We start from the raw sequence: 19,894 nt of genomic DNA, 5'->3' as shown, positions 1-19,894 counted from the left end.
CTTCCAGGCCAGCTCTCTGCTGTGGCCAGGGAGTGCAGTGGAGGATGGCCCAGGTGCTTGGGCCCTGTACCCCATAGGAGACCAGGAGGAAGCACCTGGCTCCTGGCTCCTGCCATCGGATCAGCGCGGTGCGCCGGCTGCAGCGCGCCGGCCGCGGCGGCCATTGGAGGGTGAACCAACGGCAAAGGAAGACCTTTCTCTCTGTCTCTCTCTCTCACTGTCCACTCTGCCTGTCAAAAAATAAAAATAAAAAATAAATAAAAAATAAATAAAGATTTATTTGTTTATTTGAAAGGCAGAGTTACACAAATAGAGGGAAAGACAGAGAGAGAGCTTTTCATCCAATGGTTCACTCCTCAGTTGGTAATAATGGCCAAGGCTGGGTCAGGCTGAAGTTAGGAGCCTGGAATTCTATTCTAGTCTCCCATGTGGGTGCAAGAGCCCAAGCAGTTAGGCCATCTTCTGCTTTTTCCCAGGCATGTTGAGGAGCTGGATCGGAGGTGGGACTCGATGGGATGCTGGCATTGCAGGCAGCAGCATAACCGTCTGCACCACAACCCCTATTTCTTCCTTTTAAAACATTAACTAAACTTGCCATCCAAATAAATAATTCAGACTAATTTGGTGACTTCTAATACTTTAGCAACCTTAAAATACCCCTCATGTGATTTTTACTACGTTTTTTGTGTTGGGCTGTTTATGAAGTGTATCAGTGTCTTGTGTTACATGGAATTAGAGCATTGCTGTACATTGACTTTGTTTTTAAAGACTGCTTCTTTCTCTCCTGTCTTCCCAATCATTTCTTTGCAGTACTTCGATGAACTCAGTGGAATCCCTGCGGAAGAGCTGCCTTATTACGGTGGTTCAGTAGAAATTGCTGACTACTGTCCTTTCAGTCAGGAATTCAGTTGGCATTTAAGTGGTGAATATCAGCGCAGCTCAGACTGTAGAATTTTGGAAAATCAACCAGGTTAGTAGTCTAGTGAAATGCATATCACATACATATTAATATTATATGTCAGCAATGTGAAATATTTACGCTCTGTTTCCACCGCTATCCATTTATAAAAAGTGACTTAATTTCCCTCTGTTTCCCATTTGTACAATGTGGATAATAGTAGCTATCTCATAGATTTGTTATAAAAATTAAATGAATTAATATGCTAAGTGCTTCAGACTCTTCTGACACATACCAGAGATTGTTCGCTGTTAGGTCCATACACACATGCTTTCACACGCCTCAGCTTTGGTTGTACCTTACATCTGAATAGCCCTTTCCACTTGAAAAGAGTGTTTTTCATTTTTATCATTTCATTTTATTCTTCTAAAAGCCTTGTAAGATACATAGACAAAATACTGTATTTCACAGGTGAGTAAACAGACACTAAGTGGAATAGTTAATTCGTGTCAGTGCAGGATACTCAGTATAGCATGGCTTTTAAGATTTTTATTAAAACATCTCGTATAACTTTTTGTTCCTTTTTGAGGATGCACATTTTATATAATTTAGAAGTAGCATGTTGTTTTTCAGAAATCAGAATAATAACTATTGTCCCATGACTAGACACATTGCTATATTATTGATTTCCTTTTAATACATATAAGTGAACAGGCCATCAAAGGAGGAAAGAGTATGGCAGTTGGGTGTTCTGTGATTAACTATCTTTGTAATCAGAAATATTCTCAAATCTGATATGTTAATGAAGAACAGCAATTAGTTTTTCTCTCTGTGGCCATCAGTATTTTTAACCCAGTCTTTTCTTTTGCCTTATTCCATACTTGGTTGTAAGTAAGTGATTTACATTAAATTTTACCTTTCAAACCTAGCAGATTTAACTGGATTTGTGCAGTAATTTTTCCCCATCACCCTTTTATTTAATAAATGGCCTAAAGACTTGCTCAGCTGTTCCATATTAAAGTAAAAGAAATGTACAGATTTGTCACTTAGGGACTTGCTAAAGACATAATATCACATTTTATTGCTTTAGAACTATGGTCAACGTATGTTGTTTTTTAATAAAGAACAAGACATGAATATCTCAGGCTTTGTGAGTTCAGTCTCTGTGGCCTCTACTGAGCTTTGCTGTTAGAGTGCGAATGCCCTTATAGACTATACATAAATGAATGAGTGGGTCAGCATTTGGCTGAACTCTTTTAGATGCTGGTCACAATATTTTTTGAAGACTTTGAAACTCGTAAGTAAAAGAAATAGAGTCTGTTTTATTCTGTTTTACATTTTCAGATTTAGGTTATCCAGTTAAGATTTTTCAAAACAAAAAAAATATTTACAATATTTCAAAATGGGCTGGTTGAGCTCTCTACTTTCACAAAATAAAACTTGTAGAGAATGTGAAAAGAACAAATGATTGCTAGGGTTTAAGAGTTTGATCCTTTTGTCAGTAGGTGTTCAGAGGTCCATAGTCCATGCCCCATGCCTCTGCAGGTTTGCGCGGTTTCTGAGACTAGCTCAGCCTGTTATTTGTGGACTTCCAGGAGGTGGCCCAAGTTGAAGACACCAGGAAGTTTTACAAAAATTGGGATATCTCAAAAAAACTGTCATTACATGAATCATTTGGCCCCATCCTGTTTTGGGTCACTTGGAGGTGACGTCTGATTAGGCCACCACTGAATCAGATTCCTGTCTCGGTGTCCAGTCATCTATTGATTCTTAGGACCAGTTGCTCTGATACTGTGGGCTAGTTTTATTCCCTTGTTTCTCTGATAATAATTTTCTCCCACTCATCCCTTCATTGAGAACTCAGTTTGAGACTGAGTTCTACTTACCTTAATTTTTAAAATTTAATAGTCCCGTTAAACATATTTGATTTGAAAAGCAACTTTCAATCAATAAAATGAAATGTTTCAATTTCTTGTTCTTTAAATCAAAAATTCATTTATTGAGGGAACTTTTCTGGTTTGCTTCAGAAATTTTTAAAAATTATGGTGCTGAAAAGTATGGACCTCATTCAGTTTGTCTAATTCAAAAGTCAGCATTTGTCATGGAAAAGTGTGAGAGGAAGCTGAGCTACCCAGACTGGGGGAGTGGATGCTATCAGGTAAAGTTATCTTTATTAATAATCATGCCAAATATTACATAGTTCTACCTCATCAAATGTTTTTTCTGTGTTAAAATATATTTTTATATAGTTAACCAATCAAGATTTGAACTTATTTATTTGTGTATTAGTTTGGATGCTTGTATTTTGTGAAAATATTATCCTTTCTTTGAGAAACATTGCCTTCCTTCTTTTGCTTAAAAAACATTGATTTGCTACATGTCAGTAAGTTTTATAGTAATTTCACTTCTGGGAATCCGTTCTAACAAAGTACCATGTACTAGATGGCTTGTAAACAACAGAAATTGATTTCTTACAGTTATGGAAGCTGAAAGGCCAAGAGCAAGATGCCAGCACATTCTCTGGTGACCATCACCTTCCTGGGTCATGGATGGCACCTGAAAGGGGACAAGGCAGCTCTCTGGGGTCTTCAAAGCAATACTAATCCCATTCCTAATTACCTCCCAAACTACCCTCAGGCCTAACCTGCTAACACTGTTGCACTGAAGATTGGGTTTCAGCATTTGGTTTTTGAGGGGGCACAAGTATTCAGGCCATAGCAAGACCCCATTTGAGTTTTACCAGTTGTCCCAATAATGTCATTTTAGCAAGAGCTTGTCACATCTCTGGTCTCCTTTATAGAGTTCCTTGACTTTCTCAACCTCGACACAGACTACAGGCCAGTCCTTTGCTAGGACGTCCCTGGGTTTTGATCATCTGATGTTTTCTCATGAGTATGTAGTTTGGGCAGGAAGACCACGCAAACAATGCTTGTTTCCTTCTGGTACTCTTTGTGCCTTCGCTGATGACATTTAACTTGTTGGTGTCTGCCAGTTTCTCATGTTATTACCCTTCTTTTCTTTCTTTATTTGTTGGAGAGATAGACTTCCCATCTGCTGGTTGTTCCCCAAATGCTCACAACGGCTGAGGCTTAGGCCAGGCTGAAGTCAGGATCCAGGAACTCAATCCAGGTCTCCCACATGAGTAGCAGAGACCAGCTATTTGAACCATCAGCTGCTGCCTCCAGGGTGCACATTAGCAGGAAGCTGAACTGGGAACAGGGCCAGAGCTCAAACCCAGGCTCTCCAACGCAGACACCCCAGAGTGGCATCTTAACCACTGTGCCACAGCCCTGTAACTACTGGTATTTTTTTTAAAGAATTATTTTATTTATTTGAAACACAGTTACAGAGAGGTAGAGAGAGAGGTCTTCCATTCCACTGGTTCACTCCCCAAATGACTACAACAGCCAGAGCCGAGCTGATCCAAAGCCAGGAGCCAGGAGCTTCTTCCAGGTCTCCCACACGGGCGCAGGGGCCCAAGGACTTGGGCTATCTTCTACTGCTTTCCCAGGCCATAGCAGAGAGCTGGATGGGAAGAGGAGCAGCCGAGACTCGAACCAGTGCCCATATGGGATGCTGGTGCTGCAGGCTGGGGCTTTAACACACTGTGCCACTGCGCCAGCCCCTTGTTTTGTTTTGTTTTGTTTTTTTAAAGATTTATTTATTTGAAAGAATTACACAGAGAGAAGAGAGGCAGAGAGAGAGAGAAAGAGAGAGGTCTTCCATCCAATGGTTCACTCCCCAATTGGCCACAACAGCCAAGCTGCGCCAATCCAAGCCAGGAGCTTCTTCCGGGTCTCCCATGTGGGTGCAGGGGCCCAAGGACTTGAGCCATCTTCTACTGCTTTCCCAGGCCATAGCAGAGAGCTGGATCAGAAGTTGAGCAGCTGGGCCTCAAACCGGCAGCGATATGGGATGCCGGCTCTGAAGGCGGTGGCTTTACCCGCTGTGCCACAGTGCCAGCCCTATTGTTTTGTTTTGTTTTGTTTTAAAGGTTTATTTATTTGAAAGGTGGAGTTACAGAGAGGCAGAGAGAGAAAGAGGTCTTCCATCTGCTGGTTCACTCCCCTAATGGTTGCAATGGCTGGAGCTGTGCCAATCCAAAGCCAGGAGCCAGAAGCTTCTTCCAAGTCTCCCACGTGGGTGCAGGGGCCCAGTGATTTGGGCCATCTCCCACCGCTTTCCCAGGCACATCCAGGGAGCTAAATCAGACGTGGAGCAGCCAGGACTTGAACCAGCACCCATATGGGCTGCTAGCACTGCAGGCGGCTTCTTTACATGTTACGCAACAGCACCGGCCCCAGCTACTGGTTTTAAAGTGCCTTTATCTCTAAATAGTTCTTGTACTAAAATGCATACTGCAGGTGGCATATTCTGTCATCCTTCAGTAGTTTGCTGGGTGTAGCTTTCTTTCTGAAAAGCATTTCCATTAGAATTCTAAAGGCATTTCCCTTTGTATTCTAGCCAATGTCATTCTGATTTTTTATTATATGTAATATTTTTTCTTTCCTTTCTAGAACTTGATGGCTTTTTTAACTTTTCATACATCCCTCTAAAACACTAAAATTTAATGGCTTGGATCTGTTTTGGTGATCTTTAACCGCCTATTCATATTCAAGACTGACTGGAAGGCATTTGGAAGTTCTGAGCATGTGTATAGGGCCAGTTTCCTGTAGTCTTTGCTGCAAACCTCTTTCTTTACCTTTGATATTTAGACCTTCAGGGGTTTTCCTTGTAGACTGATCAGGATTATCTGAGGAAATTTAAAATATCCTGCCTGGGGTTTGTATTCATAACTGTCAATTCTAGGAACGAAGTTGGTTTTGAATGTTAAAGAGCCTTGATATTTAGTATGTAGGGGCTGGCTGTGGTAAGTGGGTTAAGCCTCCAGCTGCAGCTCTGGAATCCCCTATGGATGCCGGTTCATGTCTCAGCTGTTCCACTTTCAATGCAACTCCCTGCTAGTGTGCCAGGGAAAGCAGCAAAGGATTGTACAAGTCTTTGGGCCCCTGCACCCATATGGGAGACCCAACTTCTGGCTTTGCCTGGCTCAGCCATGGCCTTTGCAACCACTTGGGGGAGTGAACTTGCAGATAGAAGATCTGTCTGTCTGTCTCTCTCTCTCTCTGCCTTTCAAATAAATAAATAAAACCCTTATAAAAAATATTTGGTTTGTAAACTTTTACTTAGAGTCCTTATTTTCAGAATGGCTCCCAGCCTTCACCCGTACTTGCTTTCCCCCAAAGCAGAAATCCTCTGTTTTTCTCTTTCCCAAACATAAGTCTCTTGTGTGGTAGATTAGGAAGAAACAGTGGCCCCCACTGCTCGTGGTGTTGGAAGGAAGCCTGGGGTCTGTCTCTTAAAGGGACTTCAGTCTTTCTAGCTGAACTACTCTCATGTTCTAGTTTCTGGCACCAGCAATTCTTGAGCCTTCCTTTTGTTCTGCAGTGTTGATCCAACTGCTTCTCGGCTTTCGCTCTCATGGATTTTGATTCCACTGTCTTTTTTTTTTTTTTTTTTTTTTTTTTTTTGAAGATTTATTTACTTATGGCCAGCACCGTGGCTCAACAGGCTAATCCTCCGCCTGCGGCGCTGGCACCCCGGGTTCTAGTCCCGGTCGGGGCGCTGGATTCTGTCCCGGTTGCCCCTCTTCTAGTCCAGTTCTCTGCTGTGGCCCGGGAGTGCAGTGGAGGATGGCCCAAGTGCTTGGGCCCTGCACCTGCATGGGAGACCAGGAGAAGCACCTGGCTCCTGCCTTCGGATCAGCGCGGTGCGCCAGCCACAGCATGCCGGCCGCAGTGGCCATTGGGGGGTGAACCAATGGAAAAGGAAGACCTTTCTCTCTGTCTCTCTCTCTCTCTCACTGTGCACTCTGCCTGTCAAAAAAAAAAAAAAAAAAAAAGATTTATTTATTTAGTATTTGAAAGTCAGAGTTACACAGAGAGAGAAGGGGAGGCAGAGAGAGAGAGAGAGGTCTTCCATCTGCTGGTTCACTCCCCAGTTGGCCACAACGGCTGGAGCTGTGCTGATCTGAAGCCAGGAGCTTCTTCCAGGTCTCCTACAAAGGTGCAGGGCCCCAAGGACTTGGGCCATCTTCTACTGCTTTCCCAGGCCATAGCAGAGAGCTAGACGAGAAGTGGAGCAGCCAGGTCTCAAACCAGTGCCCATATGGGATGCTGGCGCTCCAGGCCAGGCCGTTAACCCACTGCGCCACAGTCTTGAGTCTGTTCAGTCTGCTACTACTTGTGCATCTGCCCTTAATTCCTAGAATTCCTCAATGACAAGTCTTCTTCAAAAGAGTTTTCTTCTTAACCTGTCCACACTCTCATATAATTCTCATCTCTAAGTCTTGTGCAACCTGTAACCCAATCTGTAGCATCTGCCTTACCATGATCCAAATATTAGTCACATCTTTAGATTAGAAATCTTCCACTTCTTCCATCTTCCACTGCTTTCCCAGGAACATTAGCAAGGAGCTAGATCAAAAGTAGAGTAGTCAGGGCTTGAACCAGCGCCCGTATGGGATGCTTTCTCTGCGGATAGCAGCTTTACCCTCTATGCCACAGTGCCAGCCCAACACAGTAATTTTTTAAAGATTTACTTATTTATTTATTTGAAAGTTAGAGGAAAAAAATAGATTTTTTTTTTGGCACTGATTCACTTTCCAAATGGCTAAAACAGCCAGGGTGAAGCCAGGCCAGGCCAAAGCCAGGAGCCCAGAATCCCATCTGGGTCTCACACATGAGCAGTAAGATCCCAAGTACTTGGATCATCATCTGCTGTTTTCCCAAGCATGCTAGCAGGGAGCTGGTTCAGAAATGGAGCCTCCAGGACTCCAGCTGGCCCTTAGATATGGGGGCGTTGCAAGAGGTAACTTAACTCACTGCACCACAATGTCGCCCCCTAATCAAAATTTGACTTAACAACATTTAATGACTTATGGAGAAAGTGCATGGTTGATGGTTGTTCAACAGAGACTTAAGTTGAAGTTTATAAGGATACTGGAAGCTACAAAAATGTTATTCCTAATTTGGCTTCATGGTCTATGAATTCAAATTGTATTTAAAGCTGTTTCTTATATTTTTCAGGAAAAGAGTCCATAGTTTCCATTAGATTCTAAAACAGGTGCTGGCCTCAAAGTTTAAGGACTACTACCACAGAGTGAAATTCTTTTAGAAGCTAAATAACTTAACCCTCTTTACAAAACATTAAGATAATGCTGGTATCCCAAATTCTGTTTTATAGCCAATATATTTAGTAAATTTTAACATATGCAGAATCTTCAGAAAGTTCATGGAAAGTATGTTTTATGAAAAAACTATGTATGTATTTCAAACATTTTGCACCAAAATAGACTTATCTCTTAATTCAATATTTCCACAAACTTTTTAAAGTCCTCTAGTATATTCCTTCAGTTGAAGTATAAATCTCAAAGTCTCATATTCCTGATACTGACCTGGACTTCTCCTCCCCTCTCCCCCCACATTTGAAGGTTTCTTGTTCTCCGCAAGGTCTGAAGGTTTGGGTCCAAGATACTTCATATTTGTGTAGTCGTGCCAGACAGGTGCTCCCTGTCAGTATTCAGATGAATGGCTGGATTCACAATGGAAACCTGCTGTGCCCATCCTGTTGGGACTTCTGTGAGCTCTGTCCTCCGGAAACAGATCCTCCAGCTGCTAACCTGACCCGGGCTCTCCCACTGGGTGAGTGCTCTCGCTCTCTATGGTTGGTGTAAAGGGAGAAACCTAAAGAGGGAAGCTCTTCTTACAAGACCTTGGAAGTTCCCTTTAAGAGACACAAGGTGAACTTCTCTGCTGCTTGCAGGTCTGTGGGAAAACCCTCCTTCCCACCACTGTTAGAAATCTACAGTAGGGAAAACCTCCTTCCCACCACTGTAAGAAATCTACAGTAGTAAATGTGACATTTCTATTCAGTATGAGCAAGGGTGAGGAATCTTGCTGTGTAAAGAACCAGTGACTTGCACAAAATTATTCACTGAGAGTCACAAAAGGTGAATGTGTCATCCATTGATTTTTGTTTTTTTGAAGATCTATTTTATTTATTTGAAAAGCAGTTACAGAGAGAGAAAGGGAGGGATAGAGAGAAAGGTCTTCCATCTGCTGGTTTACTCCCCAAATGGCCAGGGCTGGGCCAGGCCGAAGCCAGGAGCCAGGAGCTTTTTCCAGGTCTCCCACATGGTGCAGGGGCCCAAGCACTTGAGCCACTTTACTATGCTTTCCCAGGCCATTAGCGGGGAGCTGGGTCAAAGTAGAGCAGCTGGGGCTCAAGCCAGTGCTTATATGGGAGGCCAGCAGGCCAGCAGCTTAACCTGTTATGCCACATTACTGGCCTCCATCCATTCATTTTTAAATTAAGGGTAAACAAAATTCTACTCATTAAATACAAAAGAAAATTAAAATTATTTTGGTTATATCATAACTAGATGAAGCAAAAGTGAGGGGAAAACATCAGAGAAGGTACTCAAAGAGAATGACAGGGGCCATCACTGTGGTGCACTGGATTAAACAATAGATTTAATAACATCCCATAACATCCCATAACAGAGCAACAGTTCCAGTTCCCATATGCTCTGCTTCCCATCCAGCTCCTTGCTAATGTGCCTGGGAAAGCAGTAGAAGATGGCCCAAGTGCTTGGACTCCTATCACCTATGTAGGAGACCTGGATAGAGTTCCAGGCTCCTAATTTCGGCCTGGCCCAGCCCCAGCCATTGCAGCCAGTTGAGGAGTGAACCAGTGGATGGAAGATCACTTTCTCTTCTATCCAGTGCTCTCTCTCTGGCTTGACCTTTCAGGTAAATAAAATAAACCTTAAAAGGGAGGGCAGGGCAGAATGACACCCACACAAAGAAGAGGAAGACACAAAGAGACACATATACACACACTAAGACGAGATGGAAGGACACAGGCTGGCAAAGGTGGCATTCGTTGAGGAATGATCCAGTTTGAGTATCCCTAATCCAAAATGCCTGGGACCAGAAGTGTTTCAGATTGTGAATTTTTTTTAGATTTGGAATATTTGCATTTACATAATGAGATATCTTATTTGGATCGAATCCAGATCTAAGCATTAAATTCACTTATGTTTCATACATGCCCTAAACATATTTCCTGAAGGCTTTTTTTTTAAAAAGATTTATTTTTATTTATTTGAATGGCAGAGTTAGATAGAGAGAGAGAGATCGATCGATCTTCTATCAGCTTGTTTACTCCTCAAATGTCTGCAATGGCTGGAGCTGAGCCAATCCAAAGCCAGGAGCCAGGAGCTTCCTCTGGATCTCCCATATAGTTGCAGGGGCCCAAGCATTTGGGCCATCTTTTGTGCTTTCCTAGGCACATTAGTAGGGAGCTAGATTGGAAGTGGAGCAGCCGGGACTAGAACTGGAACCCTTATGGGATGCTGGTGCTGCACATGGCAACTTAACCTGCTACACCACAGTGCTAGCCCCCAGATTTCACATTTTTTGATTAGGAATGTTCAGCCTTCTTCCTCATTCTGTGAGACTCCCAAGAATAGAATTGGGACCAAAAATAAGCTATGGGAAGACAGAGTGGGATGGACTGGACAGCGTTGAGAAGAGTGCCTTCTCCATTACTGCAGGTGCTCACGCTGAGGCTGATGACCCACTGCTAAGAGTTAAAAAAAAGCAGAATTCATGAATTCTCAACTAAAGCTTTGATTTAAGTGACCTAGATTCTGTGGTGGCCTGGCATTTTGGAATATAAACAATAAAAGTCTTGTGCAGTGTTTTATTTTCTCAGCTGGAAGTATTTGTCCTTTACCTGTCCTGGTGGTCTGGTTGAAAATAGAGGGTAACATCTACAAGTCAGTTCACACCTCTAAGATTAACTTCTTTTCTTTCCCAAACGCCGGGGGCTGCAGACAAGAGTGAGTTTGGGGAGATTTGTACTTGTGTTGGGGCTCCACAGTTCACAGAAGAGCTCACAGTTCCTGCTGCTTGTGGCTTACATTCACGAAAGCGAAAGGATGCAAAACAAAATCAGCAAAGGCAGAAGGTCCATGGGCTGCAGTGCAGAGGAAACCGCTTCCCAGACAGCAGCTCAGCAAGCAGAACTTTATAAGGAGAGCAGTCTCGGGCCAGCTGGGTTAGCTCTCTTCTGCTTGGTACTCCAGTGAGCTGGCTTTTTTCTGCAGTTAAGATAGTATGATACAACGAGTCATTTGAAAAAAGAGAAAATCTTAGGTCTTTTGATGTGGTTTGTAGTATTAAATATGCTCAGTTAACTTTTGCTTTTCATGTGGAGCTGGTGAGATGACTTAATTTTGTTGTTAAGAGCTGATGGTCCATAAATAGATGACTCTAATGGAGTTCCCATCCTCATACCTAATCCAGACTTACCTGTAAGAAACCACCACCATCTCAGTGGTCAAGGAGATGAGTGTGGAAAGCGGGCTTTTGACGTAGATGCCAGGACACCTGTGTCCCACACTAGAGGGCCTGGGTTCAATTCCAGGCTCCTGCTGCTGACTCCAGCTTCCCTCTAATGCAGATCCTAGGAGGAAGTGGTGATGGCTCAAGTTATTAGGTTTCTGCCATCCATGTGGGATACCTGGATTGACTTCCCAGTTTCTTATTTTGGCTCCCAACCAGGGCTGTTGGATGAATTTTGGGGAGTGAACCAGTGGAAGGGAATGTTCACACTCTCTCTTTCCCACTCTGTCTTCCTCGCCCTCCCTTCCTCTCTCTCTCCCTTCTCCCTCCCCCTCCCTCCCTTTGTTTCCTTACTTCTCAAGTAAATAAAAAAATTGGTAAAATTAAAGAGATAGGCATAGATTCAAACCATGAGCAGTTAGGGTTGAGATAAAGGAAGATTACCTCTAGCCGGTCCAGGACTAAGATCTTAGGAGTACAGGAGAAGAATGTCTATGATTGAGTAGAAAGCCTGGCCAGGCAGAAGGGCTGTGAGTTGAGGCAGACCCTGCCCCTGGAGTGTGACAGTCATGTGACTCTGTTGAAAGGAAGCTGGGCAGTGGAGATTGCAAACAACTCCGTCTCCTCTTGCGTCTATATCCTACTTCTTACCCTGCTCCCACTGTAGCTTCACCCTTCTGAGACTGGTGCTATGATGTGCATGTAGTTACCCGAGGAACAGGATGTGCGTTACAGGATGCTGTGATGTTTCAGTTACATGAGGAAGCCTGCTGAAGAGAGCATCTTAACCTCCAGATCCCTAACACAACTTTGAAAAATGTGCAGAATGTTACAAGAAGAGATACCCCTTCAGTGCTGTTTTTTTTTTTTAACTTTAATAAGCACACCTGTTGAAATGCTAAAATACCCTCATCTCCCGTATTTGTTAGTATGCGTGAATAGATCGCGCACAGAGGTTTTACTCAACAGGTAAATGTATGTCCCTATGTGCCAGGGGCTTCAGCAAACTTTATATATGTGATTTCTTTTTCTTTTCTTTTCTTTTTTTTAATTTGGCCAGCAAAGTTATAGACAGTGAGAGAGAGAGACAGAGAGAAAGGTCTTCCTTCCATTGGTTCACTCCCCAAATGGCCGCCAAGGCCGGTGCTGCACTGATCCGAAGCCAGGAGCCAGGTGCTTCTTCCTGGTCTCCCATGGGGTGCAGGGCCCAAGCACTTGGGCCATCCTCCACTGCACTCCTGGGCCACAGCAGAGAGCTGGCCTGGAAGAGGGGCAGCTGGGACTAGAACCCAGCGCCCATATGGGATGCCGGCGCCACAGGTGGAGGATTAACCAAGTGAGCCACAGCGCCAGCCCCATATATGCTATTTCTTTTAGATAAATTGTTTCATCATCTTTTTTTTTTAATGTTATTTGTTTGAAAGGCAGACAGCAATCTCCTATTTGCTAGTTAATTCCCCAAATACCTGCAATAGCCAGGCTGGGCCAGACCAAAGCTGAAGCTGGAAGCCAGGAACTCCATCTGGGTCTCCCACATGGGTGCCAGTGACCCAGCCACCTCAGCTGGAGTCAGAAGCTGACCCGAGACTCAAACCCTGAAATGGCATGTGGATATCCCAAGTGGCCACTTAACCACTAAGCCAAATGCCTTCCCCTGATGTTTTGACATATATATATATATATATATGTGCAATGTGGAATGATTAAGCAAGCTATTAACAAACCCATCACTAGGGCGGGTGCTCTGGCATAGTAGGTTGAGCCTCTGCCTGCTGTGCCGGCATCCCATATGGGCTCCAGTTTGTGTCGCAGCTGCTCTTCTTCCAATCCAGCTCTCTGCTATGGCCTGGGAAGGTAGTAGAAGATGGCCCAGGTAATTGGGCCCCTGAACTCACATGGGAGACCCAGAAGAATCTCCTGGCACCTAGCCTCGGATCAGCCCAGCTCTGGCCATTGCAGCCATTTGGGGAGTGTACCAGCAGATGGAAGGCCTTTCTCCCTGTCTCTCCCTCTTTCTGTCTGTAGCTCTGCCTCTCAAACAAATAAATAAATATTTTAAAAAAGAACTAAAAAAAAAAATCCACCACTTCACTAACCTATCCCAACTTACAGTGAAATTTTCACATAAAATATTCATTATTGTTGACAGCAGTCACCCTGGCTGTGCAATGCATCTCAGAGTAGTTATCTTTTTATCTAAAACTTTACACCCTTTAGTCAACAACTCCCTGTTTCCCCCCTGCCCCTACCCCAACCTCTGGTAACCAGCTTTCTACTCTACTTACAAGAGTTCATCGGGCTCCCCTCCCCCCACTTTATTTGCAAGATAACAGAAAAACAGAGATGGTCCATCTGCTGGTTCATTCCCCAAATGCCCACACAGCCAGGGCTGGGCCACACCAAAGCCAGGAGCCCAGAATTCAATCTGAGTCTGCCAGTGGGTGACAGGTATCCAAGTACTTGAGCCATCACCTGCTGCCTCCCAGTGTGTACTCTAGCGGAAGCTGGGTCAGAGCCAGCCCGGGAACCAGGCATTCTGATAAGGAATGCAGGTGTCCCAGGTAGCATCTCAGCTGCCACCCCAAACACCCACAGCAAGAGTTCAAGTTTTTTGGATTTTGCCCATGAGAAGTGAGATCATGATGTGTTTGTCCTTTTGTGCCTGGCTTATTTCACTGTTATTTCCTGTTGAGGCAGGAGTTATCAGTTTACACATGAGAGAAGTTGTAAAGAAATGAAGTAATACAGCCACAAACACAACTAGGAAATGATTTGTTCAGACCTTGACCCAGGTGTCACCGTGTCCAGTTCATTTTGAAGCACTCGCTTTGAATCTTTTCTTTTTCCAGAGCAGTGTCACAGAAAGTACAGTGTTTTTGAAGGACAAAATGTGTTCCAGAGCTGCCGTTCATGTCTCAGTAGCTCACTAAGTCCCAGTGGGAATAGTGGATAAACAGCAGCTAGGTCTCCTGCCTGTTTCCTCTGTGCCAGACTGGGAATCAGGACAGGAAGGGTGTGCCTGCATCGTTGGTGACTCCCACACACATTCTTTACTCTGCCAGGCCCACCACCCGTGGTGCTCCAGGCCACAACTTGTCCAGAAGAACTTTCTGCAGTGAGAAATGTTCTGTATTCTGCCTTCACTAGTACAATCATTGTTAGCCATGTGTGTGGTTGTTGAGCCTGTGAAATACATGCATTGTGACTGAGGAACTAAATTTTAACTTTTTTCTTAATTTAAGAAGAATAAATAGCTAGTGGCTACCATATGGGACGTTGTGCCAGCTCTCCATCAGAGGTTCTCAAACAGTAGCATGCACTGGAATCATGTTTAAATGCAGATTACTGGGCCGCACTTGCAGCATTTCTGATAGAGATCTCGTACAGGCCTGAGAGTGTACATTTCTAACAGGTCCCCTTGTAATGCTGATGTTGTTGGTGCAGAAACAACACACTGAGAAGTAAGACTGTCTGATAGGTGGGCCACTTGTAGGGTTTGTATTCAAATATAGTTACATTTGTAACAAAGACAAGTGGACTGCGCTGGGGAAGAATAGATTCCTCGGGAATTACCTGTACTGCACGGTGATATAATTTTTAAAATATTGTTCCATACTGCCTGTGGTGCTCAAAGGCTAGGCTCCAGTGCCTTGACATTACCATTTCATCCATTTTGTAGCTGTAGCATTGTGAGAATTGTTTTAGGAAATGTGACTCATGGCTAAATTTAAATACAACCCTAATGCCCAAAGACTATAGGATCTTCTGCATTTCCAGATGAGGCCCAGGGTGATAGCAGTGGATGGGTAGATATTTACAAAGAAGGGGCCATATGTCTGATTTGTTTGGGAGAGCCTGTTATCCTGGTGTAACTATTAATAGTGCTCTCTTGTAGTCTCAAAATGTATTATTTTGGGGTAGTGAATTATATGGTCATACTACTTAATAGGGACAAGGAAGAACGAGAGTGCTTCATCCCATCATAAAATAACCAAGATATCATTTTAAAAAAATATTTATTTATTTGAAAGGCTGAGTTACAGAGAGGCAGAGGCAGTGAGAGAGAGGTCTTCCATCTGCTGGTTCACTCCCTAGATGTCTACAACAGCCAGAGCTGAGCCGATCTGGAGCCAGGAGCCAGGAGCTTCTTCTGGGTCTTCCACATGGGTGCAGGGAACCAAAGACTTAGCCCATCCTCTACTGCGTTCCCAGGCCATAGCAAAGAGCTAGATCAGAAGTGGAGTAGTGCCCATTATGGGATGCTGGCACTGCAGGTGGTGGCTTGACCTGCTACGCCACAGCACTGGTCCCCCCAAGATATTCTTTTATTTTCCTGTGTATCATCTATAGCTTTGCAGGAGACTATCCCGAGACACGTCTCTTAACCTTGACACAATAGATACACTTTTTCTTCCTCCATATACGTTTTGTTCCTGCTCTATAGAGTTTTGCATGTTTGCATTTCAGTAAGTGACATTTGATTCGCTACTCTTGTTTACTTTTTAATAATCATCTGTAGTCATTTGCCAACACTTAGTTGGTATGATTTATTAAAAAGAATGTCTATGGAAAGTTAGTTTTTTGTCTTCACTTCTAGATCTCTGTTCGCGTTCCTCCAGCCTGGTGGTCACCCTCTGGCTTCTGCTCGGCAATCTGTTTCCTCTGCTAGCTGGATTTCTGCTCTGTGTGTGGCACTAGGAGCGGAGAGTGAACTCTCAAGGTGGTTCTCTATGTCCTGTTCCTGTGGAACAAAGCACAAGATCTGCGACGTGCCAGCCTGCAGAGGCAGAAGTGGCGTTGCTGACCTCGACTTGGAGGTGTTGACCCCGTGGGAGCTGGAGGCAGAGCTCCATGGCAGCCACTTCTCTGCAGCAGCCCGGCGCCCTGGAGCTCAGGGAAGGAGAAGGTTCCGAGCCACCAGGTCTGGATTTTTCAGGATACTTCATCTTCCTGAAATTCTCCTTGGAAAGTGGGATGTTGGTGGGATTTTCAGAGTGATCACATACCTCAGCGTTTCCATTTAAATAGAACAATGGGAAAGTCCCTCACCAACACTGCAGCAGCTGAAACAGCAGCTGATTTGTGTGAGACTCTAAGTTAGGGATCCCGTCCTCCAAAGTATACATTGCCCTTCGATTTATGGAAATGAATTGGATTGGGATTTCCACGTCACTGTATACACCAAGTTTAAATGTAATGGCTGTACACGGTACACGTAAGTCATTGGCCTTTTACAGTGTTTGAAGCGTTGTAAGTGATGGTTTGCTAAATCTCATGATTTACCGTGCTTGCCTTTCTTGCGGAGCGGCAGGTCCGCTGCTGAACTCCTGTCAGTGCTGCTGTTGGCCCTGTGCTCGGCGACCTGCAACGCTCAGCTTCCGTTGATTCTCCATGCGTTTCCTCATGACTTGAAAAACAATGGAAGCAGAGCGAGTATAAATGTTAAAGACATGCAAACAGGAGAAAACAGAACTGTATGTGTTTTATATAATAGTTAGGACAGCTGTAATCCCACAAAAACAGAACTATTCTTGTTTGACCAATGATGATACAGAGAAAATTCTGGTATAGACAGGTATGCGGTTAGTTTCAAGTGAGCTAAGAAAGTGTTATGAAAGAATTTTTAATATCTCAAAGTTATTTTATGTAAAAGAAGATAGATATAAGTCAAAACAGCATGGTCTGAGGTAACTATTAGCAGATACAGTTTTGGGGTAGGCTTCTCCTTAGGGCCCACTTCACACAGCATGCAAGCATCGCAGGCCCACAGAAGTTGGAAAGTCGTCTTTGCTTTAAATGTCCTTTACCTCCTGTGTTTGACACTCCTCGCTGCCACACGGGTTCTCTGAATCAGGTCTACTCTGTTGTCAGAGCTTACCAGCTCTATCTAGTAAGGCCAGTTTGAAGTTCTTTTTTAAACTTTGAGAGACGGAAAGACAGATGAAGCTATCATCCCATGATGCAGGCATCCCAACCAGTGCCCTAACTGCCAGGCCAAACACCTACCCTTTGAACTCTTTTAATGATAGTGAAGCCCAAGTTTTCTCTGTTAAGCTAATGAAGTCCTGTGGCAGTCAAAAAACAGTCCCTAGACAAGCTTCCCGCTCCCGACCTCGCCACATCCTTTTCTTCCATTCTGCATGTAGTGACTGAATGCTGCACTTAAGAATGGTGGTAACTGAACAAAGCAGCACAATCACGTAGGAGTAATTCCGCCAGACCCTTTGGCACTGGAGCCAAACAGCAGCCCAACATAAAGGAAAGTCACTTTAAAAAATGCGGAAATTTAACACACGTACTTGCACGCAGCTGTAAATGGCAGGGATCCCATCATGCAAGGCCGGGCGTCTCAGACACAGCTTTAGCTCAAGAGAAGCTGATCGGAGCGGTCTGCAGGCTGGTAGTGCTCAGTTCTGCTTATGTCGCGCATCCTTGAAATTGTGCAAGGTCAGAGACAAGTGAGGGTGTATTCTTAAAGGAACTTATAACCATCTAGACTTACGTACTTACTATGGTTGTGAACCATCCTACAAAGTTATACAAAGAGTTTCACCAAAAATACAATGGATTAATAATATATTTGAGATTCACAGCGATAGGTTCAACTATATTTTGACTGTTGTGCAGTAATGCCATTTAGATAATATTGTTTCTGAGCATGGTGCTTTTTATACTTGAAATATATTTTTGCTTTATTTTTATTGATATATTTGCACTAATGACTTTCTGGAGAAAATATTCTAGATGACCTTTTTTGTATATGTATTTATTAAGCTTGGAACCTGGTAGCCCAGTATTTTGTCTGCACAAACGTGAAACTTGATGAAGTGTGATGTCAGGAAACCCTGAGTTCCTGAGGGACCCCCCACCTACCCACAGCGAGCTCGCGCTGACTCTGCATGGTGTGCTCAGGACGACTGAGAAGGACACTGGATTTTAAGAGGCACGTTTGTAATCACATGAAATATGACAGTGGAGCAAAGACTTTTAAAATCTGAGATCACAGGGCGGAATGATAGGACAGCTGCAAACTGCAGAATTTTCAACGACTGAAACGTTGGTATCCCGTGACAGGTTAGGCCTCTTCATGTTTGCAAAGACAAATGCAGTTCCCTGTGTAAGCGAGAGTGAGCAGGCTGCAGCAGAGACGGGGCAGGGACGGACAACAGGCGCCGCTGCCTTGGGACCAGAGGCTGGAGTCCCGTCGTGACTTAGCAAGGGTCAAGTGCATATGAAAACTGACTACCTCAGTTTTCCGTTCAGAGTTAGGTTCATTTTGATCCTTTCAAGGTCCCAATTGTCAAAAATATCAAATGAGGTTTTCTCAGGTTTTCAAGAACAGAACTTAGAGAAGGAAGTAAAAGCCATGTCAGTAGCCTTGTGCTGACAGCTTTAACGAAACTGGCTAGCAGTTGGGTCATCTTAATGGAGATCCCACTGCTAATCTCCTGGAAACATCCTGTGTTTAAGAAATAACCTCAAATCAGTACCCTTGACATTTCCCTGTAGGACACTTGTTTTTGTTAAGATCAAATAGACATTCTAGCAATGTTATAAATTATGCCTAAAATTAGTCTTCAGCTTAGATTGGCTTAGAATTTATTGATATTTGAAGTTGAACCCAATTTTATGAGATATAAATAGTTTTAGGAAGATACATACATAAGGACACCAGAGCATTCCGAGAAATGTTAGCAGTCCTCCCCTCAGTGATGGAAGACCTGGCGATCAAGGCCCTCTGTGAAATGACAGGCTGGCCTCTCAGAATCCTTCCCGCTCGGCATCCTGTGGCGAGTCCTCGTGCCGGCCTGCCCCTCACTGCTGGCTCTGAGCCGCCTCCCGGAGTGTGCCGGCATGCGTGTTGTGTCCGCTGCAGTGTCTTGTGCACTGTGCCTGCCAGCGTCCATGTCCTGGGGCCCTGCATGGACAGAGAGCCCGTCTCTGAGGGCCGTTCAGAGGTCCCAGCAGGTGGGGAGGGGTTTGGTCACCGTATCACAGTGGGCACAGCCATTCCTGCCTTGACCTGCAGCCCAGGAGGACTAACGTGTTTTTAAAAGTCTGCTGTCGTTCTAAAAAAAAACTGGCTTGAAAGGAAGATTGTTTTTGTTTTTGTTTTGTACTTTGTGTCAGGGTTGGGGAAGGAGTGGTGAATTGTTTTCTTTTATGTTTACATTTTTAATAAGTAAAGTAGAAGATTTAAGAATTAATCTTTATTTATGATATTGAACTTCAAGTGTAATATATTCCTTAGAAAAACACAGTTTTAATAAAAGAGAAAACTTATTTGCATGTTGTCTTTACTTAATGCCGTCAACTTTTTATAAACATGAGGAACACACACGCAGGTGTGCGCTGTATTTGGAGAAGATCAGATGTTTATTATAAAATAGTTTTTACTTAAATGTGATATGAATAAAATTGTCCTACTTCAAAAATGGAGTTGGGGGCCGGCACTGTGGCATATCTGTAAAGCCTCTCCTGTGGTGCCAGCATCCCATACGGCACCGGTTCAAGTCCCAGCTGCTCCCGAGGCCCTGCCAGCGGTGCTGCTGGGGCCAGCGTCTGCGCGATGCCTTGTGCTGCT

The 19,894-nt window shown here is 44.0% G+C and overlaps 1 protein-coding gene across 1 annotated transcript in view; it reads left to right on the top strand.

Moving 5' to 3' along the window:
- LMLN (leishmanolysin like peptidase) overlaps positions 1–19,593 on the top strand; it is an 87,872-nt gene extending 68,279 nt beyond the window's left edge. Inside the window, exons 14-17 of the mRNA XM_002716542.5 lie at positions 811–970; positions 2,926–3,056; positions 8,391–8,601; positions 15,908–19,593. Of these exons, the coding sequence (XP_002716588.3) occupies positions 811–970; positions 2,926–3,056; positions 8,391–8,601; positions 15,908–16,008 (603 nt within the window). The 3' untranslated portion in view covers positions 16,009–19,593. The remainder of the gene's footprint in view (positions 1–810; positions 971–2,925; positions 3,057–8,390; positions 8,602–15,907) is intronic.
- Positions 19,594–19,894: the final 301 nt, after the last annotated feature.

This window comes from Oryctolagus cuniculus, chromosome 4 (genome assembly GCF_964237555.1).
Source record: "Oryctolagus cuniculus chromosome 4, mOryCun1.1, whole genome shotgun sequence".
NCBI lineage: Eukaryota > Metazoa > Chordata > Mammalia > Lagomorpha > Leporidae > Oryctolagus > Oryctolagus cuniculus.
This window is presented reverse-complemented; position numbering and strand designations above follow the sequence as displayed.